This window comes from Anabrus simplex, chromosome 2, assembly GCF_040414725.1.
Source record: "Anabrus simplex isolate iqAnaSimp1 chromosome 2, ASM4041472v1, whole genome shotgun sequence".
NCBI lineage: Eukaryota > Metazoa > Arthropoda > Insecta > Orthoptera > Tettigoniidae > Anabrus > Anabrus simplex.
The window spans coordinates 708,296,363-708,317,039 of record NC_090266.1 but is presented as its reverse complement, the minus strand read 5'-3'; the positions used below and the strand labels follow the sequence as shown (position 1 = coordinate 708,317,039).

General features: G+C 38.3%; 1 protein-coding gene across 2 annotated transcripts in view; it reads left to right on the top strand.

Annotated features, from left to right (window-relative positions):
- The window catches only part of LOC136864389 (SRSF protein kinase 3), a 541,887-nt gene extending 522,517 nt beyond the window's left edge, over window positions 1–19,370 (top strand). For both annotated transcript variants that reach the window (XM_067141325.2, XM_067141324.2), the window contains exons 11-12: window positions 4,628–4,790; window positions 16,538–19,370. In XM_067141325.2, the coding sequence (XP_066997426.2) occupies window positions 4,628–4,790; window positions 16,538–16,722 (348 nt within the window). In that variant the 3' untranslated portion in view covers window positions 16,723–19,370. The remainder of the gene's footprint in view (window positions 1–4,627; window positions 4,791–16,537) is intronic.
- Window positions 19,371–20,677: the final 1,307 nt, after the last annotated feature.

Sequence of the window (20,677 nt, the reverse complement as noted above, 5' to 3'; positions counted from 1 at the left end):
TGACTAATTGGTAAGGAATTACATGTTTCTTTTATACCTGATAAAGTACAATTATGGATATGAAAGGAACATAATTCTGTACTCAAGGTCATTAGTTATACATGTCAGAAAAGTGTATTTTTGTATGAACAACGCTGTAACGTGTCGGAGAAACCTTATTATAGGTTTAAGGAAACAAATCTATACAATGAGGTGCAAGAAAGGTGTAAAAACGATACTTTTCCTATTGAACCATAATGTCTTCGGCTGCTAGTCGGGCCAATGCAAATGTACCTCCTGCAATCAATACTCACATCCCCGTGCTTAAACTAATGTCCTATGGCTATGGTCAAAGTCGCCTAGGACTTACAAGTATATTATTCACTTGTCTTCAAAATGCTTTAATACTGTGGTAAAAATTTCAATAAACCATAATACTATAAATAAAGATTTCTGAAGACAACTTCCCCTGCTCAACAACACCTGAAATTTTGTATCTTACGCTCCAGTATTACCAACGAGGGGCATTAGGTGTCATACCTCTTCTCACATACGAAAGTTGATTTAGTGATGTGGGTAAGAAATGCAGAAAACCACTGAAATTGACTTGAATTGAAATTGTACAGTAAACAATGTTAGGGGAACATAAATTATCAAAATATGAGCACTAAGTTGGCACATTTATGAAGTACGAATTCGTTTGCAACCTGATAATAACTTTGTTACTGTGATGAGTGGAAAAATGAACATTACTTCGAAGATCACCATTTACAGCTTCAGTACTTTTAGGACAAACGTTCCATGAACCTACTACGCTGTCGTAGCAGGGGGACAGGTGATACTCCCACGTGGCGCGTCCCAGGTGGCGGATAGGGGGGTCCTAACCGGCTTGCCGGCGGACTTGAGGGAAATAAAATACCTCTCGCGGACCAAACACACTACCCCCTGTGGGTGGGGGACGCACATGTAGAATACACCCGTGGTATCCCCTGCCTGTCATAAGAGGTGACTACAAGGGGCGACCAAGGGATGATTGAATTAGAACCATGAACCTACTCTTGATTCGTAACATCATGCGGGGAACACCATGGGTTGCATGTACTTGCCAGTAGTATCACTAAATTGGTACGAAATAGGTTTGTGATTAGTTGCAGTAAAAAGCCTGGCCTGGTGGATTCCAGTACCCATGCGTTGTACCCATGTGAGCAACACCGCGGGTCTGGGTGTAGCCTGTGAGTTGTACCGCTATATGAGCAGCACCGTGGGTCAACGTTGCCTGTGATTGGTACCCACTATGTGAGGAACACCACGGGAATACTGGCACCCGTGACTAGTACACCTGGGTGAGGACCCTTACCAGTTTGCGTTTGCTATGAGTGGCGCCATTGTGTGAGAAACACCATAGGTCTGCATTCCCTGTACGAATTGCAATACTTGTGAATAGTACCATCTTGTGTGGACCACCGTGAGTCTTCGCTACTTTTGATCAGTACCCCAAAATGACAAATACCATGGTTCTACTTTACTCGTGACACGTACCATTCTGTGGGGCCTTAGACGTGAATTTAGCACCCCTTCAGACATCAAGCATCATTGTGCTTTATAAATGGTCCCTTGGTCAGTAATACTCTAATTAACTACCTTCTTTTTGAGTCTGATCCACTGTGTTTGTTTGTTTGTTTGTTTGTTTGTTTTTGTTTTTTTGTAGGGTTCATGTCCATCCATTCATTCTTCATGACATTTTTTATTTTATTTTGTCAGTGGATGAATTTGAATTTTTTGTTATTTCATTTCGTACCATTAGGGGCCAATGACTTCGATGTTAGGCCCCTTTAAACAAGCATCATCATCATCATCAGGACAAACGTTATGTTTCTTTTCACATACACACCAGTTCCATATTCAATACATATTTTGCTGTTGGTCTTACGGAAACAAAAACTGATGGGAAATATGTAAGTTGTTTTCAGAGACAATGGTACAAACTTGGATTTTTAATCAGGAAATGAAATGGATCTTCAGATTAATTGAACGCATCCATTGAAACACATGTGTAATGTAGAGTAGCCCACTAGTACCTACTTTTTTCAGCAACACTGTAACACACATACAGTAAACTACAAAAATCCATAATTCACTGCACTTAAATTCCACACTGACAATACACACTTTCGTAGATTCCACACTATAGTCAGTCCTGTTGTGAACAACACAAATGCTACAGTTTGCCTCCTTAAAGGACTGCCAATACATCGAAGGAGTTCAGTTTTTAAAATTATCATTCTACAAAAGGAGTTATGTTCTTTAATGTAACACACAATGAGACTATTACCTTAAATTCATTTTTTGCAATTGTCTGGGTCCTGTTCAGATTTATGTCACATGTTCAGCAATTACATGTCAGAATGTAATGCTATCTTGTATTAAACACATCGTTGGCATTCTTGTATACTGCTTTAATTCTCCTAAACACCCTTATAGTGCAGTAGTTACTATCAATCAGCTCAGTGGACAAGCAGCGTTCTGGGTTTCTCTCACCATGACCTCTGTCGGTAGGGGACACAGACGAAGAATACACCCACAGTATCCCCTGCCTGTCGTAAGAGGCAACTAAAAGGGGCAACTAAGGGATGATCAAATTAGAACCATGATACTACTTGTAATTAGTACCATCACACAGGGAACACCATGGGTCGCTGTTACTTGCGCATAGTACCACTATGCTGATTACACAATAAGTTTGTGATTAGTAATGATAGTGTGTGCTCAGGATGCATTTTACAGTACCTGTGATTCGTACCACTATATGAGCGATGCCATGGGTGAGCGACACCATGGTTCTCTCTTGCCTATGATTAGTACCCACTATGTGAGGAACACCACGGGATAGTGCGAGTCCCTGTGGTCAGTCCACTTATGTGAAGAACACCATAGTTTTGAGTTGCCTGTAAATAGCGACACAATGGGCAAAACACCATAGGTCTGTGTTACATGTGTGTATTATATTACCTGTGAGTAGTACCGTAATGTGTGGAATACTGCAAGTCTACGCCAATTTTGATTAGTACCGCAACATGACAAATACCATGGTTCTGTTTTCCTAGTGATAAGTACCGTTATGAGGGGCCAATGACCTGGATTTTGGACCCGTGTAGACTACAAGCATTATCGATTCAGTATTGTGCTTTAGAAGCAGTCCCTTGGTCAGTAATACCATTGTTTAATGCTACTTTCTGGGAATGTGGGGCATTGAAGGTTGGATCCACTGATTGTTTTAACTTCATATCCATCCATCCATTCATTCTTTGTCCTTACGTTTTGAATTCTGGTCAGTGGAGGATTATGGATTTTTAATTGTCCTTACATTTCACTTCATTTCGTGGCATTAGAGGCCAGTGACCTAGCTGTTAGGCCCCTTTAACTCTTAGAGTGCCGGGGAGCGCGATCACGCTCCTCTGTAGGCTAGCGAAAAGTGCCAGGAGCGCCATCGCACTTCATGTTGCAGCTGTCGATGTAAGTCGTAACAGTTTGCACATATCTGACAGATGGCAGCTCCAGTTGGCATCACTCTGTAGTAGATACTACATAGTTTCTTAATCTACCACCAGAATCTCTGTGTGACATTTTGTGTTGTTATGATTTCTTCTATTTCAGCTGTGTGGTGCATACCTGTAGACCATGTGTTCGTAATAATGGCGACCAGTTCTCGTATTGTTTGAAATTGATGACGATTTGGTACAGTATGTTAATTGAGCGATGATTACATCGAGTCACACCTCTAAGATTTCTTCCTGCACCTACAGAAGGATACACAAGTATTCTGCAGATAATGAAGGGATTATTTTTGGAGGATATGGTAAACAAAATTTTGTTCGTTACTAATAGTTCAGGTGTGGCTTTTCTTGCACTTAGTATTGTAGTGTGTACACACTATGACTCTACCCATGGCCATGCTCTTAATTTTTGTTGCTCTGTTTTACACTACTGCACCATGCCAAGGATCACATTTTGTAAACTTCAACTGTTATGCCAACATTACAGCATGGTTGTGCAATGTTTTCATGCTGTAATACTGTTAAACGCTGTTCCTCTTGCCTTGCCTTATTGTACAATGATACCAGAAGTTACTATGAGTGGATAGAGATGAATTGGATAATTAGTTTTGCAATTGCAATAATTTTTTCAAGGCCATTAGAAGATAAAATAGGGATTAAAATGCTTGTAAGACCAACATCAGCTTCTTGTTAATTAATAGAATTTTTTAATGTTGGTATGTTTGGAAAACATGACCGGTTGTGCAGTTGTAATGTCAAGAATCCTCTGTTTTCTGTCGGTTTTGATAAATTTGGTGTCAGCTGTGGTAGGAGAATAGATCTTTCTTCAGTTAGGTTCAGTTTTGAGTTGTAAAAATACCAAAATATTTGTCCACTCAAAAGGCATCGTAGCTCAGCTACCACTTACTGTAGTAGTAATTTCTGTGGATTCTTGTGAAAGTGAGAAGTCAATACTGTAAATGACTGTAATTGAAAACATGCAATCCCCACTACATGCCAAGTCACTGGCCGCCACTGGATTGAAATATAGATCTTTGCTGTAAACTGTGTATTTTACACAAGTTCGATTTAAGTGTCTCTGATTCATGTTGCAGGCTTTTGAGCTTGCTACTGGTGATTATCTATTTGAGCCACATTCAGGAGAAGATTACTCTCGTGATGAAGACCATCTGGCTCACATCATAGAACTTCTTGGAAATATTCCCAAACACATTGCTTTCTCTGGAAAGTATTCCAGGGAATTCTTCACCAAAAAGGGTGAGTAGCATTATGAATGACAATTCTATTGTAGGGTAAGAACAGTACTGATTTATAAATTTTGTGTGGTACAAAATTTGCCAAAATGTAATCATTTATTATTGCTGTTCTCTGAGGAGCAAATACATTTCATAAATAACTAATGAAACCAATAGTCATCATTATGTTATTAAAATCTTTTCACATATTTTAAAATTATAATTTTTTACACTGTTAAATACAGAAATTCACAAATACATGTGCACTTCACACATAACACTTTAACCAAGTCAAAGAGATAATCAATTATTTGAGCCTTGATTAAATGTTTTACAAAGAAGTATATGTTTATTATACCTTATGTAAAACTATGTTTTAAACATTTTACTTCATAATCTAACCTAACCAGCTGATTTCATATATCAGTTATCACCTATCCTTAACACTTAAATACTTTCTTCAGCTGATCCCAGTTATTCCTGGGGTCACTGGAGCCTCCCAGGCTCAGTTTCGTTTTGGCCAGGGGTTTAAGACCGGATGCCCTTCCTCAACCCAAGATCGACCGGGATTCGAACCTCAGCCTTCTGGGTGGAAAGCCAGCAGCTAAGCCACTGAGCTAATCATGCCCCCTATCCGGGAGATAGTAGGTTCGAATCCCACTATCGGCAGCCCTGAAAATGGTTTTCCGTGGTTTCCCATTTTCACAGCAGGCAAATGCTGGGGCTGTACCTTAATTAAGGCCACGGCCGCTTCCTTCCAACTCCTAGGCCTTTCCTATCCCATCGTCGCCATAAGACCTATCTGTGTCGGTGCGACGTAAAGCCCCTAGCAAAAAAAAAAAAAATCACGCCCCCTACCTCCTTCTTAACACTTAAATATTAAATTTTATTACTAATTCTGTAGGCTTCACTTATACTGTAATATAACAGGATAGGATGTCAAAATGTACTATGCCCAGGACACCAAGCACCCTAAATACAGGCTTAGGTAAGAATGTAATTTCTTTAAGGTGAAAAGTGTTGTCTTTTTTTATAAAGTAGTGCCATCCTGAAAAATAAAAAAATTAAAAAATTGGAATCCAGGTAAAATTATTTAATTAATATTATCAGGAAGTGCTCGAGGATTTCAGTAAGAATGAACTTGAAATTGCTTTACACTCTTTGTACTTCAAAAATTACACTCGGTTATGAAAAATCAATGAGACATACTACTATGTACCCAAAACTTCAGAAAGGCTAGTTAATTTCAGAGGTAGTTAAGTTTGCTGAAGATCACTTTAACTATACCTGTTTTTATATATACATCAGAACGTTCCTTTTCTGTCTTGAAAAGATTCAAAACTTACCTGAGCAGTACCATGACACAAGGAAAATTGAACAACAATGCATTCATGCATGTCCATAATCAGAAACAAAAAATTAATTGAACCTCCAGACATTTTATTCAAATGATCAACTGCTCGTACGAACATTATGAGCAAGAATGAAAAATTCTTCAAAGATTTTAAATTTTTTTCTAAAGACTTTGTTTCTCTTTTATTATTATACTAATAAAAGCACCAAATTTGACTTTTTAATCCCTGTTTGGTATCATTCTACGAGAAAACTAGACTATTCTGTTTTTTTACCTTAAGATTTTAGGGACACAATTTGTATTTTTTTAGCTTCCATCGTTTTTATTCACAAAATCTCTTACTTTTTCATGATTAAAACACACCTTTACCTTTTATGTGGATTTTATGTAGATTGTGTGTAGATATTCGTGAACTTTTATTCGTACTCATTCATTATTGTTGAAAAAGCGGCTAATAAAACAATAGTTTGTTTTCCATCAAGTTTTACTCATTCAAAAACACCTAAAACTGCATTTTCATGCAGGTCAAATTTCAACATTTTTCAGGGCCTACCCCTGTTTGGACCGACAAGGGAAGGGTGCAAACCGGGGAATCACGGATCATACGTAAATTTTGCACACACGTTAAATGAGCCAAGAATAACACAACGGCCAAAACATTTCTTTCGGAAATTAACTCGTGTGACGTACAGAAAGTGTTAAAGTTTGCGTGTTTGTAATGGCGTGCTTGAGTACGCAGGACTGCGGGGTGTCCTGGGTTCACTCATAAAGGGACAGCGCTACTGATCTTCTTTTCTATTCCATTAGTAATTGTATAGCACGTTGTGAAAATGATGTAACGGCATTAAGAGAAATAATTTAATTCCTGCATGGATTTTGGGTCAATAAAGGCAATAGAATAAGATTGTTACAGTGAAAATAAAGGTTAATCATTACAACAAAGGATGTTACACACAAAAAGTTACTCCTTATAGCTTTTGCAACAGTGATGCTCATGGTTGAAAGCAAAAAGCAGTTCTATACCAAACACATGTAATGAAGCGAGAGTAAGGGCTTAATATCACATGTTCCATATTTTTCTTCCAACACAAAAATAACTTTGCCTATGTTGATTACCATTATACAAACAAACATTTGTCCCATACAGCGACTATTAGCATATGTCAGCTTGGCCTCAAATCAGCTGTTGGGCTGTGCGAGTTGCGGGTAGGGTATGGAGTAGTGGCCTGCATAGTCGAGCACACTAATTCAAACATACGAACTTGAACTCTTTTTGTAGGTCACACAAGATAATTTCTGAAATAAGTATTTTTGAGATTCTGTTATTCTTTGCTCACTTAACAAGTCTGCAAAATATACTTCAGATCGGTGATTCCCCGGTACGTGCTCTTGCCTTGTAAGAGTTTTTACGATTTCCTTTATGTCGCACCAGTGCAGATGGGTATGAAGCAATGATGCGATAGGAAAGTTCTAGGAGTGGGAGGGAATTAACTACAGCCCTACTTGAGGTACAGCCCTAGCATTTGCCTGGTGTTAAATTGGGAAACCACGGAAAACCATATTCAGGGCTGTCGACAGTGTGGTTCGAACTCTCTATCTCCCAAATGTAAGCTGTTAGCTACCTGACCCAAATTGTGCAGTTACTTGCTGGTTGGACTGTGAGGTAGAGCACCCCCCACTAATTTTCAAAACCTGGCGCCCCTAAATATGTTCACTATTATTCCTGATAATGGTGAACCCATGGTTAATCCTTCCTTTTGAGAATATATTTTGTTGTTGAATAGAAATGTGGTTTGGTTAAAGGTTGCTTTTATAACAAGTTGATTATTTCTTTTGTTTCTTGTGGTAAATCAGTGGCAGTAATTAGTGGGGGAGGGGCAATCCCCCCACTTTGTGGATAAAAAATAACATTTTTATTCCATTTTAGCCACCTAAAATTAGGAATCAATTTATACAAACCCAGTTGTGTATTACCTAAGTCTTTCCTTTAATTTATTTAAATATTAAGAAAAATACTTAGCAGAAATATGCACGAAATATCATTGAATGCAGCTAACCAATTCAGACAATGCCGCAGCAAGTAGTGGAGAATAGCGTAGCAGTGTGTGGAAGTGCGATTAGTGTCTGATGGCACAAATCCTTAATTGTGTACGTGTGTAATTGTTCCTTTGGTGAAAGTTTTATTGTACACTATTGATACATCATATCAAAAACTATTATTATTGTAGTTACTGTAAGTTGGTAAATTGTCAACCTTTACTTCTGTCAAAATTTACTGAGAGAGCATCAAAAAGCTATAATTTTGTAGTTTTTTTCTCTTTTTTTCAATTTTTTCTTCCCCCCCCCCCTACAACGAAATTCCCCAGACCCCCGGTACTTATTGTTGTCTATAAATTTTTGTGCCCCACCAATTCTAATTCCCGATTGTTGCTCCTGTGGTGAATTGTTTTCTTTTAGATGTTTTTCATAATTTAACATGTTGGTGATATCAAAAGATATAATTCCTGTACTTTCTATTATTTTCAGTTGATTTAATTTTTTCATTACTTCTAATGTGTTTTTAACTGACCTGTTGTTTTTGACTGATACCTTTTCCTTTAGCATTTCGTCGAGTAGTTTGTTTACATTGTAACATTGTGCATTTCTGAAATTTACTATTGGTCTCTTGGGACTTGTGTCTTTGTGTATTCCCTATGGGAATCAACATTTATATCATCTGATGGCCAGGCAGGCATCAATTTTTGAAAATGGGACAAAGTATGCACTATGGTATGCACTAGCCATGCGTCTTGGTATGTGTGCTATGTACCAACTGATGAGCCCAACTTGGCACACTGGGGTGAAATGCTGGCAACCCGAAATGAGTTAGCTGGAAAATTTACAATGTCTAATAACGGACCAACGATATTGTTATTATTGTTGCTGTGTGGCGTGAAAAATGCCGATTTCACCGCTCTAAAGCATCAGTCATCAAATGGTGTGGCACATACTGACAAAATGTCTTAATGTGAGAAAATTTTGTCCCATTGGATTCCATATCAACTCACTGACATACAGAAATGGCAGCGGTGTGCACTGGCTGGCAACTACCTGGACAGACACTGCGACAAAGGAGATGCATTTCTGCAGCATATTGTTGCCATTGATGGGACATGGGCATGAGCCTATGAGCTTGAATTAAAGCATCAATCGAATGAATGGCATCACCCAGGTTCGCCACATCCACAGAAATTTTGACAGAAACCCAGCTGTGTGAAGTTTATGCTGATTGTGCATATGACTACAAGGGTGTTCTTACACATGCTGTGTCTGAAAGACAAACTGTCAACAGTGACTACTATAGCCGATTTCTGGAGTGACATCTGCGTCTGGCTATGTGGCGCAAATGTCAGCTTTTATTGCGAGACGATTGCCCTATCGTGTTGCGCAACAATGTACGTTGTCATGTCACAAACAATGTCAAGCTCGTATTACATAGGTGGCATTGGGAGGTATTGGAACGCCCTCCGTACTCACCAGACACGAGTCTTTGTGACTTTGACCTGTTCCCGAAGTTGAAGGAACCCCGCTGAAGCCACCGATTTCCTGACGTGACATCTGTACTCGGCGCAGTAGGGCGCTCCGCCTCTGTCATCAACAGAGAATGCCTTTTTAGCAGTCTCCAACAGCTTCCTGACATTTGGCAAATAGTAATAGACTTTGCGGTTGACTACATTGAAGGAATGTAATGCATTTGTACTTGTTAGTTCATTAAATATTGTGTTCTATCAATGTTGCGACTCCTGTATATACAGGTCATTTAGCATCAAACCACAAATAACTGAAGTTTTAAATAATTTTTAGTGCTTTATTGAAAGTCTGTAGTTAGGTTTTCTAATACACAAGATGGTTATGTGAAATTCAATCAGTTGTCCTAGGTTATTCAAATTGAGCTCCTGCAAGTCAGTAATGCTTTATTTACTGAAGTAGGAAGTAAATAAATTTGTGTCCTCATCCTGAGTTGGTGCAGTTCTTATCAGACACACTGCCAATGGAATGGAGGTGAGCTGCATGTTCTTGTTTAACCATGTACCAACCCTCCTTCCGATCTTGAATTTCTGTCAGTACGAGGAATCAAACCGAGAATGACAGCTAATACTACTAACTGTTACACTAAATAAGTGAACATTTACTAAGGTAAAAGAAGTTCCTTCTTTGTAAATACTAGTAATACTTTTAATCACTCAGTTTTATCAGTGTTTGGTTCATAAAAAGGGAATGTAAACAAAATATTCTTATTGTTTATGAAAATTGCTGTCAATAATTTCAGAACACTATTTTCTCATTTCTTGATTTAAAAAAAATCACCTTTACTCAATATAAGTAAGCATATTTTCGAAATCGACTTTCAACCTATTAGGTCGTGTTTCGTAAATGTAGTACGTGTTGAAGAGATGTTAACTACACAATAAAAATGGCCAACTGGACACCAGTGGGATCCCAACCCACAACCTCCTGATTTCATGTTGGTTGCTCTACCAATTGAGCTATGGTGGCCTAGGTCATCTTTGCTCTGTTAGAAAGGATCTAAGCTACAATGCAGTCATGGAAATTCAATATTCATTAAGCATATTTTGTATAAATCTTCCTCTTCTACGTACAGGAATGGAAATAAGTAATGGCACACATGAATTATTGAAGCTCTAGATAAGAGAAAATGTGCATTCATAATTATGCAAAGAACTATTCACATGTTGGCGCAGTCCAAAGGACTGGTATTTGCTGTAAGTCGACCATTATTTTATCACATTATTACATTCATAAAATTAAATAATAAATGTTAAATAGATCACATCTTATTAAAAATACGGTAGTCAAAGTAATGTCTAGTTTGAGAGGGAAACAATGATTCAAGTAATATATGTATGGCTTCATGCCTAGTGTCCAGTTGGCTCAGTGGTAGTGTGCTAGCTCTTGAACCCCAAGGTTGAAGGTTTGAACCTTGCTGCAGTGGTAAATATGTTTATTATTTTTCATCTAACATTTCACCTGCAATCATTTGATTTTACTATTACTGACATGAAATAACTTTTCATTCCTCATTTCATGGGCATTTGGATGCAAGTTACAATAATATTAATAATAATTATCATCAAAATGGTCCAAAGAGTGAAGAATTGCATTCTGTATCAAGATGAAGCAGTACTTGAAGTGAAGGGAGGCTGACAAGTATTAACAATGATCCCTAGAGGCCAAAACGTGTTAAAGGTCATCATATGACCTCAGGTACCATGTGCAGGCATTTTGATTTGACACCATTGAGGCTGCCTTTGCATCAATTTTGACGTCTTGTTTTACTGTACAGGATGGCAGAGAAAACCAGATCCCCTTGGATGATCTATGGCTGAGTGTTGAATTATTTCTTTTCGGGTAAACACCAAATGTGTCAGCAGAGATCTTCTGCATGCTGACTTTGCATGACATGGAGCATCAAATGTACTTTTTTTCTTCCACCCTTCAAAAATCCGAATACTTCTGCCAGGTTTGAACCCACAATCTTGGAATTTGGAGGACAACACTCCACCACTGATCCGCAGAGGGATCGACCTTTGAGGAGTTGTAATCTTAGTCGGAGAGCCATTGTGATGGAGTCTAGGACAGATGTGTGTGCTGTGGACTGTGAAGCCTCTGTCATCAGTTGGGAGAACCCGGTACCAGAAGTGATACGCGCATGCTATGTGAATCGGTGTCAAGAGTTGGGATGCTTTAGCATGTCATGCTACTGGGACCGGATCTCTCGTAATGTTGAAATGTTGGAGCACATCCACTGCCAATTAACTGCTCGTAAGTAAATTGATATTTAGGAAAATGCATTGCTTCCTTTCACCGTACAACATTATTGACAAGGATTCGTATTCCTGCAGGGTAATCATCTGGCATACCAAGCTGAAGTTGTTCAGTCGTGGTTTCAGCCGAGTGCCAAGAAGAGATTGGCCTCCAAAGTCGACAGACCTGAATGTTGTAGAGAACGTATGGGTCATTACGTATTTCTAATACAGTACATAACTTCAGAACTATAACAAGAAGTTCTTTGAGGAAATATAAAACCTGGATTCTTAGAACACAGAAAGGGTATAGTTATTTTATTTTAATTGTTTTCATATTGCAGTTCGAGATTTGAAGTAAAATAAATTCATGTCCTCAAACAGAGGTGGTGAAGATATTGTCAGGCACACCTCAAATGGAGGTAAACTGTAGGTACATTTCTGACCACATACCAGCCCTCCTGCCAATCTTAAATTTCTGGCAGTACCAGGAATTGAACCCAGCCCTTTACACTGCACAACATGGTGGAATGATTTGATTTGATTTGATTTGATTCGATTTGATTCGATTTGATTCGATTTGATTCGATTCATGTTTGTGGGTTACTGTAATCACGTCCTAGTTTGTGAACCATGGGCAACGGCTGAGTGGCCTAGTAAGTGATCCTGAGAGTTGGGATACCAGTTGCTATGGAATGGGAGTGGGCATCTCGGACATATTCTGAGTCATGGCCCTCCTTGTGCTCAGGCAGCTAGGACTATACAATTCACCGGTGGTCCATAACCCGTTAGAGGAGAGATCCTCACTTGGACTATGTGCAAGTAGGGTAGCATCCTGCTTAGTGAATTTACCGAGCTCAGAACATTTTAAGCAAGCCTCGGACCTATGGGAGTAATGGAGTCCCACTCCCATTTGACACGCGAGGGACTCCTTGGAAACAACTTGGCGAACGAAATGGAATTCGATGGGGAGCTATCAATATTAATGGGGCTTATGGAAGAAAGAAGGTAGAACTGGCTGTGTCAGCAAAGAGGATGCATCTGGATATGCTAGGAGTAAGTGATATCTAGGTAAGGGGAGATAATGAGGAAGAGATAGGGCAGAGTCTGGGGTAGGGCTTTTTATCAGGAATACCATTGCACACAACATAGTTTCTGTTAGGCACATAAATGAGCGAATGATGTGAGTAGATTTGTCAGTGGGAGGAATTAGGACAAGAATTGTGTCCGTGTATTCACCATGTGAGGGTGCAGATGAGGATGAAGTTGACAAGTTTTATGAAGCATTGAGTGACATCGTGGTCAGGGTCAACAGCAAGGATAGAATAGTGCTAATGGGTGATTTCAATGCGAGAGTTGGGAATAGAACTGAAGGATACAAAAGGGTGATTGGTAAATGTGGGGAAGATATGGAAGCTAATGGGAATGGGAAGCGTCTGCTGGACTTCTGTGCTAGTATGGGTTTAGCTGTCACGAATACATTCTTCAAGCATAAGGCTATTCACCGCTACACATGGGAGGCTAGGGGTACCAGATCCATAATAGACTATATCTTAACAGACTTTGAATTCAGGAAATCTGTTAGGAATGTACGAGTTTTTCGTGGATTTTTCGATGATACAGACCACTATCTGATCTGTAGTGAACTAAGTATCTCCATGCCTAGGGTAGAGAAAGTGAAATCTGTCTGCAAATGAATAAGGGTTGAAAATCTCCAGGACGAGGAAATTAGGCAGAAGTACGTGGATATGATTAGTGAGAAGTTTTGAGCAGTAGACAGTAAGCAGGTTCAGGATATAGAAAGTGAATGGGTGGCATATAGAGATCCTGTAGTAGAAACAGCAAGGGAATGCCTAGGAACAACTGTGTGCAAAGATGGGAAAAGGCGAACATCTTGGTGGAATGATGAAGTGAGAGTAGCCAGTAAACGTAAAAAGAAGGCTTATCAGAAATGGCTCCAAACAAGGGCCGAGGCAGACAGGGATTTGTACGTAGATGAAAGAAACAGAGCAAAACAAATAGTTGTTGAATCCAAAAAGAAGTCATGGGAAGATTTTGGTAATAACCTGGAAAGGCTAGGTCAAGCAGCAGGGAAACCTTTCTGGACAGTAATAAAGAATCTTAGGAAGGGAGGGAAAAAGGAAATGAACAGTGTTTTGAGTAATTCAGGTGAACTCATAACAGATACCAGGGAATCACTGGAGAGGTGGAGGGAATATTTTGAACATCTTCTCAATGTAAAAGGAAATCATCATGGTGGTGTTGCAAACAGCCAAGATCATGGGGAGGAGGAAAATGACGTTGGTGAAATTAAGCTTGCGGAAGTGGAAAGGATGGTAAATAAACTCCAATGTCATAAGGCAGCAGGAATAGATGAAATTAGACCTGAAATGGTGAAGTATAGTGGGAAGGCAGGGATGAAATGGCTTCATAGAGTAGTAAAATTAGCGTGGAGTGTTGGTAAGGTACCTTCAGATTGGACAAAAGCAGTAATTGCGCCTATGTATAAGCAAGGGAACAGGAAGGATTGTAACAGCTATCGAGGTATCTCATTGATTAGTATACCAGGCAAAGTATTCACTGGCATCTTGGAAGGGAGGGTGTGATCAGTCGTTGAGAGGAAGTTGGAAGAAAACCAGTGTGGTTTCAGACCACAGAGAGGCTGTCAGGATCAGATTTTCAGTATGTGCCAAGTAATTGAAAAATGCTACGAGAGGAATAGGCAGTTGTGTTTGTTTCGTAGATCTAGAGAAAGCATATGACAGGGTACCGAGGGAAAAGATGTTCACTATACTGGGGGACTATGGAATTAAAGGTAGATTATTAAAATCAATCAAAGGTATTTATGTTGACAATTGGGCTTCAGTGAGAATTGATGGTAGAATGAGTTCTTGGTTCAGGGTACTTACAGGGGTTAGACAAGGCTGTAATCTTTCACCTTTGTTGTTCGTAGTTTACATGGATCATCTGCTGAAAGGTATAAAATGGCAGGGAGGGATTCAGTTAGGTGGAAATGTAGTAAGCAGTTTGGCCTATGCTGATGACTTGGTCTTTATGGCAGACTGTGCCGAAAGCCTGCAGTCTAATATCTTGGAACTTGAAAATAGGTGCAATGAGTATGGTATGAAAATTAGCCTCTCGAAGACTAAATTGATGTCAGTAGGTAAGAAATTCAACAGAATTGAATGTCAGATTGGTGATACAAAGCTAGAAAAGGTCAATAATTTTAAGTATTTAGGTTGTGTGTTCTCCCAGGATGGTAATATAGTATGAGAGATTGAATCAAGGTGTAGTAAAGCTAATGCAGTGAGCTCGCAGTTGCGATCAGCAGTATTCTGTAAGAAGGAAGTCAGCTCCCAGACGAAACTATCTTTACATCGGTCTGTTTTCAGACCAACTTTGCTTTACGGGAGCGAAAGCTGGGTGGACTCAGGATATCTTATTCATAAGTTAGAAGTAACAGACATGAAAGTAGCAAGAATGATTGCTGGTACAAACAGGTGGGAACAATGGCAGGACGGTACCCGGAATGAGGAGATAAAGGCTAATTTAGGAATGAACTCTATGGATGAAGCTGTACGCATAAACCGGCTTCGGTGGTGGGGTCATGTGCGGCGAATGGAGGAGGATAGGTTATCTAGGAGAATAATGGACTCTGCTACGGAGGGTAAGAGAAGTAGAGGGAGACCAAGACAACGATGGTTAGACTCGGTTTCTAACGATTTAAATATAAGAGGTATAGAACTAAATGAGGCCACAACACTAGTTGCAAATCGAGGATTGTGGCGACGTTTAGTAAATTCGCAGGGGATTGTAGACTGAACGCTGAAAGGCATAACAGTCTATAATGATTATGTAATGTATGTATGTATGTATGTATGTATGTATGTATGTATGTATGTATGTATGTATGTATGTATGTATGTATGTATGTATGTTATTTGATGCTTTACATCTACATTATACAGAATATTGTCAGTTATGCCAATTATAATGATTAACCAGCTTCACTCTCCATCTCCATAGTGTAATGGTTAGTGCTATTAGCTGCTGTCCACAGAGGGCTGGGTTCAATTCCTGGTACTGCCAGAAATTTATGATTGGCAGGAAGGCTGGTATCTGGTTAGAAATGTACCTACAGTTCACCTCCATTTGTGATGTGCCTGAAAATATCTTCACCACCTCTGTTTGTACACCACACACAATAACATGCAGTGTCCCGTATCACCCACCCTTGTTGGAATGTGTGCCTTACAAGAGCTGCACCGGGCTAGCAACTCCAATGGGTAACATCATTAGCTGCCGGCCTTGGGGGCTCGGGTTTGATTCCCAGTACTGCCAGAAATGTAAAAATGGCAGAAGGTCTGGCTTATGGTTACAAATGGTTCATGCAGCTCTTCTCCGTTGGGGGTGTGCCTGAAAAGAACTCCACCACCTCGGGATGAGGGCACAAATTTACTTTTCCAGGCTAGCAATAGCTGCACAAAATTAAAATCGACAGCTTCAATTGCCTGGAGGTTCGTGTGAAAAGACTGGCAAGGAATATTTTTAAATATCAGATTTGATAAGAATAAGTTAAATATTGAAAGTAAAATATGTCTGTTGTTGCAGGAGAGCTCCGACACATCACCAAGTTGAAACCCTGGGGACTGGTAGAAGTTCTGACAGAGAAATATGACTGGGACCATAAAGAAGCAAAAGCATTTGCAGATTTTTTGAATCCCATGTTGGCATTTGATCCTGAAGAACGAGCAACTGCAGCTGATTGTTTGAAACACATGTGGCTCAATTCTTGAGGCACGTAGTTTTATTCCGTCCATTGCATCTCCATGATCAGTTAACTTAGGTTTCCACCTTCTTTTTTTTTTCTTTTCTTTTCAGGTATTGCACACTACATATTATTTGCAAATTCTCAATGTGAAGATTGCAACATTAAGGCAGCTAAATGGATTTTATGTGCTCTCTACATATTAAGATATGTCAATTTCAACAAATGCCAACAGTATTTGTATTTAGAAATGGAAATAATCAGTGACTTCTTAGCTGAGGTATCTCCTCAAGACTCTCTCTCTAGAAACCTTCTGAAAGATGAAAGATTAACCAGTATTCCATACAAATATTAAAATAGTTATTTTTTTAGTAATTTAATACTGTGGGACCTTGATGGAATGAAAGTCTAAAAATCAGCTGACATAATTTAGCGTGTGATACAGTGGAACATTGATAATTATTTTGGTATATTTCTGTCTCTCTACTTAATTTTAAGTTTTACAGATTTTGCAGTGCCATGTAAAAAGAAAGAGACATTTTTTGAGAATGATTTGTAATAACATTTTGAATTATGACTGGTGACTTGCTATCCTGTAGCAATAGCCTGGGTACTGGTATTTAGCAAATTTAAAGAAAAAGAATACATGAATAATTGAACTATGTAAGGTTGATTGGGAATTTTACAATTTTCTTATTATTATCAGATAAATTGTTACTTGACTGCTAATGATTTTTCTGCAAACTGATAATCTGGAAGAACTGAAGTTGCAGTCAAAATGAGCTCCAAGGAAAGAATAACATTTGAGCATGTTCAATTTTTTATATTTTTCATCAAGATTGTATGGAGAAATAAGATTCTGAACATTTATTGAAACATTTGCCATTTATTTAAACAATGAAAAGTGATAATGGACCAAAGCTGTAGTTGAATAGGTGTAGTGTGTGGGATTTTGAAATCATGAAGTACCAAATAATATTCTCAGGAAAAATATATTATTACATTGCAGTATTTGTATGTGATTTTCAAAATTCTATACATAAAGGGAAATGGTGTTGAAGCATATATTGGGAAATGTTTATGTTCATTTCCATTATCATGATTGGGAATTTTAAATACAAAATCTCTAGGCTGTAGAACATTAAAAGTTTCTATGGCTTTGTCAGTTACTGATTCGAATTGCAGGAAGACAGAGACTGCACTGTCATAAATGATTTGAAGACAATTGTTCATATATTGTTTTATGGGAATGCTTTTGTGACAACTATGCTGCTTATACATGCTGAAGTCAACTACTGACTGTCCGGGGGCTTACAAGGGATACAAATGTATGAATGAGCAAGATGACCTATGTTACTTCATTAAAATCACCAAACACTGTATCTGATGTGATACCTCCCTGATGCAGTGCTCCTAATTTTTTCCTTTTGAACCAATGTCAAGCTGAAATTCATTTGACTGACTTATTTACAGGGGTAAACAGCTGTACTTTATGATATTTCTATTTAGAAAACTCACACAGCATGAATAAATGCTAGCTGGAGGCTGTTCAATGCTATGTAATACTTAAACCGTGTATCAAATCACTCATTATTATAATTCCTTTTTCATGTTAGTAATGATCAAATTTTAATTTCCATTCACTATTAACATCTAAGACATAAAATCCTACTAGTTTGAATCTTCAAAATTCTAGACAGTTCATATGGAGGTAAGAAAGGTGATTCTTAAGCGGACTTTAATGCTTTTTAACATCATTTGTGCTATGTTTTATTATCGTTCAAACAGTCTGTGCATGGCTGTGAGAATGATCTCGCCTAGCTTGTATATTACCCATTACTCCTGCTTGTAGAGCCCCATGCCCTATTACCTTTCTCATCTCGATGGCTGCCTCATCTTGATTCTGAAGAAAGTTTGGGTGTTAAAAGCTCAATATCATTTTCATGTACTTGTTAAGAGTATGTGAAATACGCATACAGACAGAGAGAGAGTTCTTCTGCTCCTTGGTGTTGTATTCCACAAGAATGTTTGACCAAAGGGCAGAGCAGCATTGTGATGTCACATGGGAGAGCCAGCTAGGTGCACTAACAGTACAGAAATTGTAAACCCTTGATGTTTCAAAGTGTTTGCTAGACTGAAGTGATAAGTTCAAACTAGTGGGTTTTACTGTATTATCAAGTTTTGTTTTACTGATATTAGAAAATCCCTGGTAAAAAAAAGATGTGAAAGTCAAATCTTGTTCAGTTTGTAACAAAAACATTTGTTTCATTGATATGTATTACATGATACTTGAACCCTCCTCTGCTGTAATTACATTTTGTAATAGTTTTCTGTAATGATGATTGTATTTAATATAAATAATAATGTAGTAAAGTTATTTTATTGCAATCATTATAACACACATATCTCACAGAAGAAAAGAGGAAAGAAACCTGTCTTTTTTTTTTTCATTTTTTTCATTAGTGAAGTGGTAGCTTAAATATGTGTGACATAAGGCATGTTGTATGGTATGTCCCCAAATCACATGTAAGAAGGTATTCCTGTCTGAGATTGTACATATGCCAATAAAAAATTAAATGTGATCTGTTACAGAAATAGCTATTTGTAAGATTTAGGAGAACAGCAATCACTTTGACCTTAATATCTGTGTCAATAAAATATCTTTATTTCTACTTAGATTTGGATTCTTTTGTACTTTCAGAGTTTACATTTGAACATTGAAGTTAGACTGAATGCTTAGCTTCAATAAAGCCTAGCTTTTTAGATTTAGTTATGCTTCAGTTGTTTCCATAAAATTGAAATTCATTGTCCTTTCACAGATTGCAAATAGGTTGCAGATGTTACAGAAACAATTATGCTTGTCTCTTGCAAAATGGAGGAATGTGGTAAAATAACTTATCATCTTCATTTATGTGAAGGAACATGTCTGTTTCAAATCTCCATAAATGTAGAAGTGAATTCCTGTCCTTACTTCATACATCCCACCACCATTAATATAATTTCTGCTAAACTACAGCAAGTGCTAAACTATACTGGATCCCATAGTTATAAAACTCTGGGATTCATGTGATGAAAATATATATTTCATAATTCTGGTGCCATATAACACTTCATTTTCTCCTCCACAAAGAAATTACTGGAATTCCCAAACAAAATTGTGAATATGTTGGATAAGCTAGAGATTCCCAGAACATATTGTGAATGCTTGGGCTTTAATTGTAGAGTACAGGGTGATCATAACCAGAGGCAGATCCAGAGAGGGGCTAAGAGGGGGCTTTAGCTCCCCCAGTTACATATAAAAGTTTACAAAGTTGTTTTTGTTTAATGAAATTTTACCTAACAGTTTTATTTGTGCCTTAAATACATATGTCACCAAAGTTTGGTAAGGATGATTAGTAGTACAGTATCTATAGTTAGTATTGGACTCGCAGCATTGGCTGGTGGAATGGCAATAATAGACTGCAAGTTGGCATATGCCATTTACGTCAGTGACCGCCTAGTCCATGGCTTCACAACAAGTTAGGAGTGGCTTGTGGACCTAGATGCATTAACACGCACAGTGAATATGTTTCAAAAGTAGTTTATCTTCACAAGTAATACTTGAAATGTTCGCTGAAAGTATACTACTCATATTTTCTACACAACGAGTAATAAACGTACATTTTCTAGTGTTTCAACTGTATCATTGTTCAAAAATCCAAAACATGAAGGAGAAGATAAAACATATCAAAATGCTGCGGATAAAGGCTTTTTCTATTGGCGGTGATGTGATTGTCCAGCTTGTGCATCTGTGAAGGGAAGTCCACTGAAAGCACCTTTGCACCCATGGATAGAACCACAAAGCGAGTGCACATTGATTATGCCTGCTCATATAAAAAAGATCTGCAGATGATGAAGTAAGGGTAAGTGCTCCTAGTACATTAGTCAAAAGAGTTAAAATTTCCAAATCTTAAATTATGTTGAGATTGTCACAGGTAAACAGG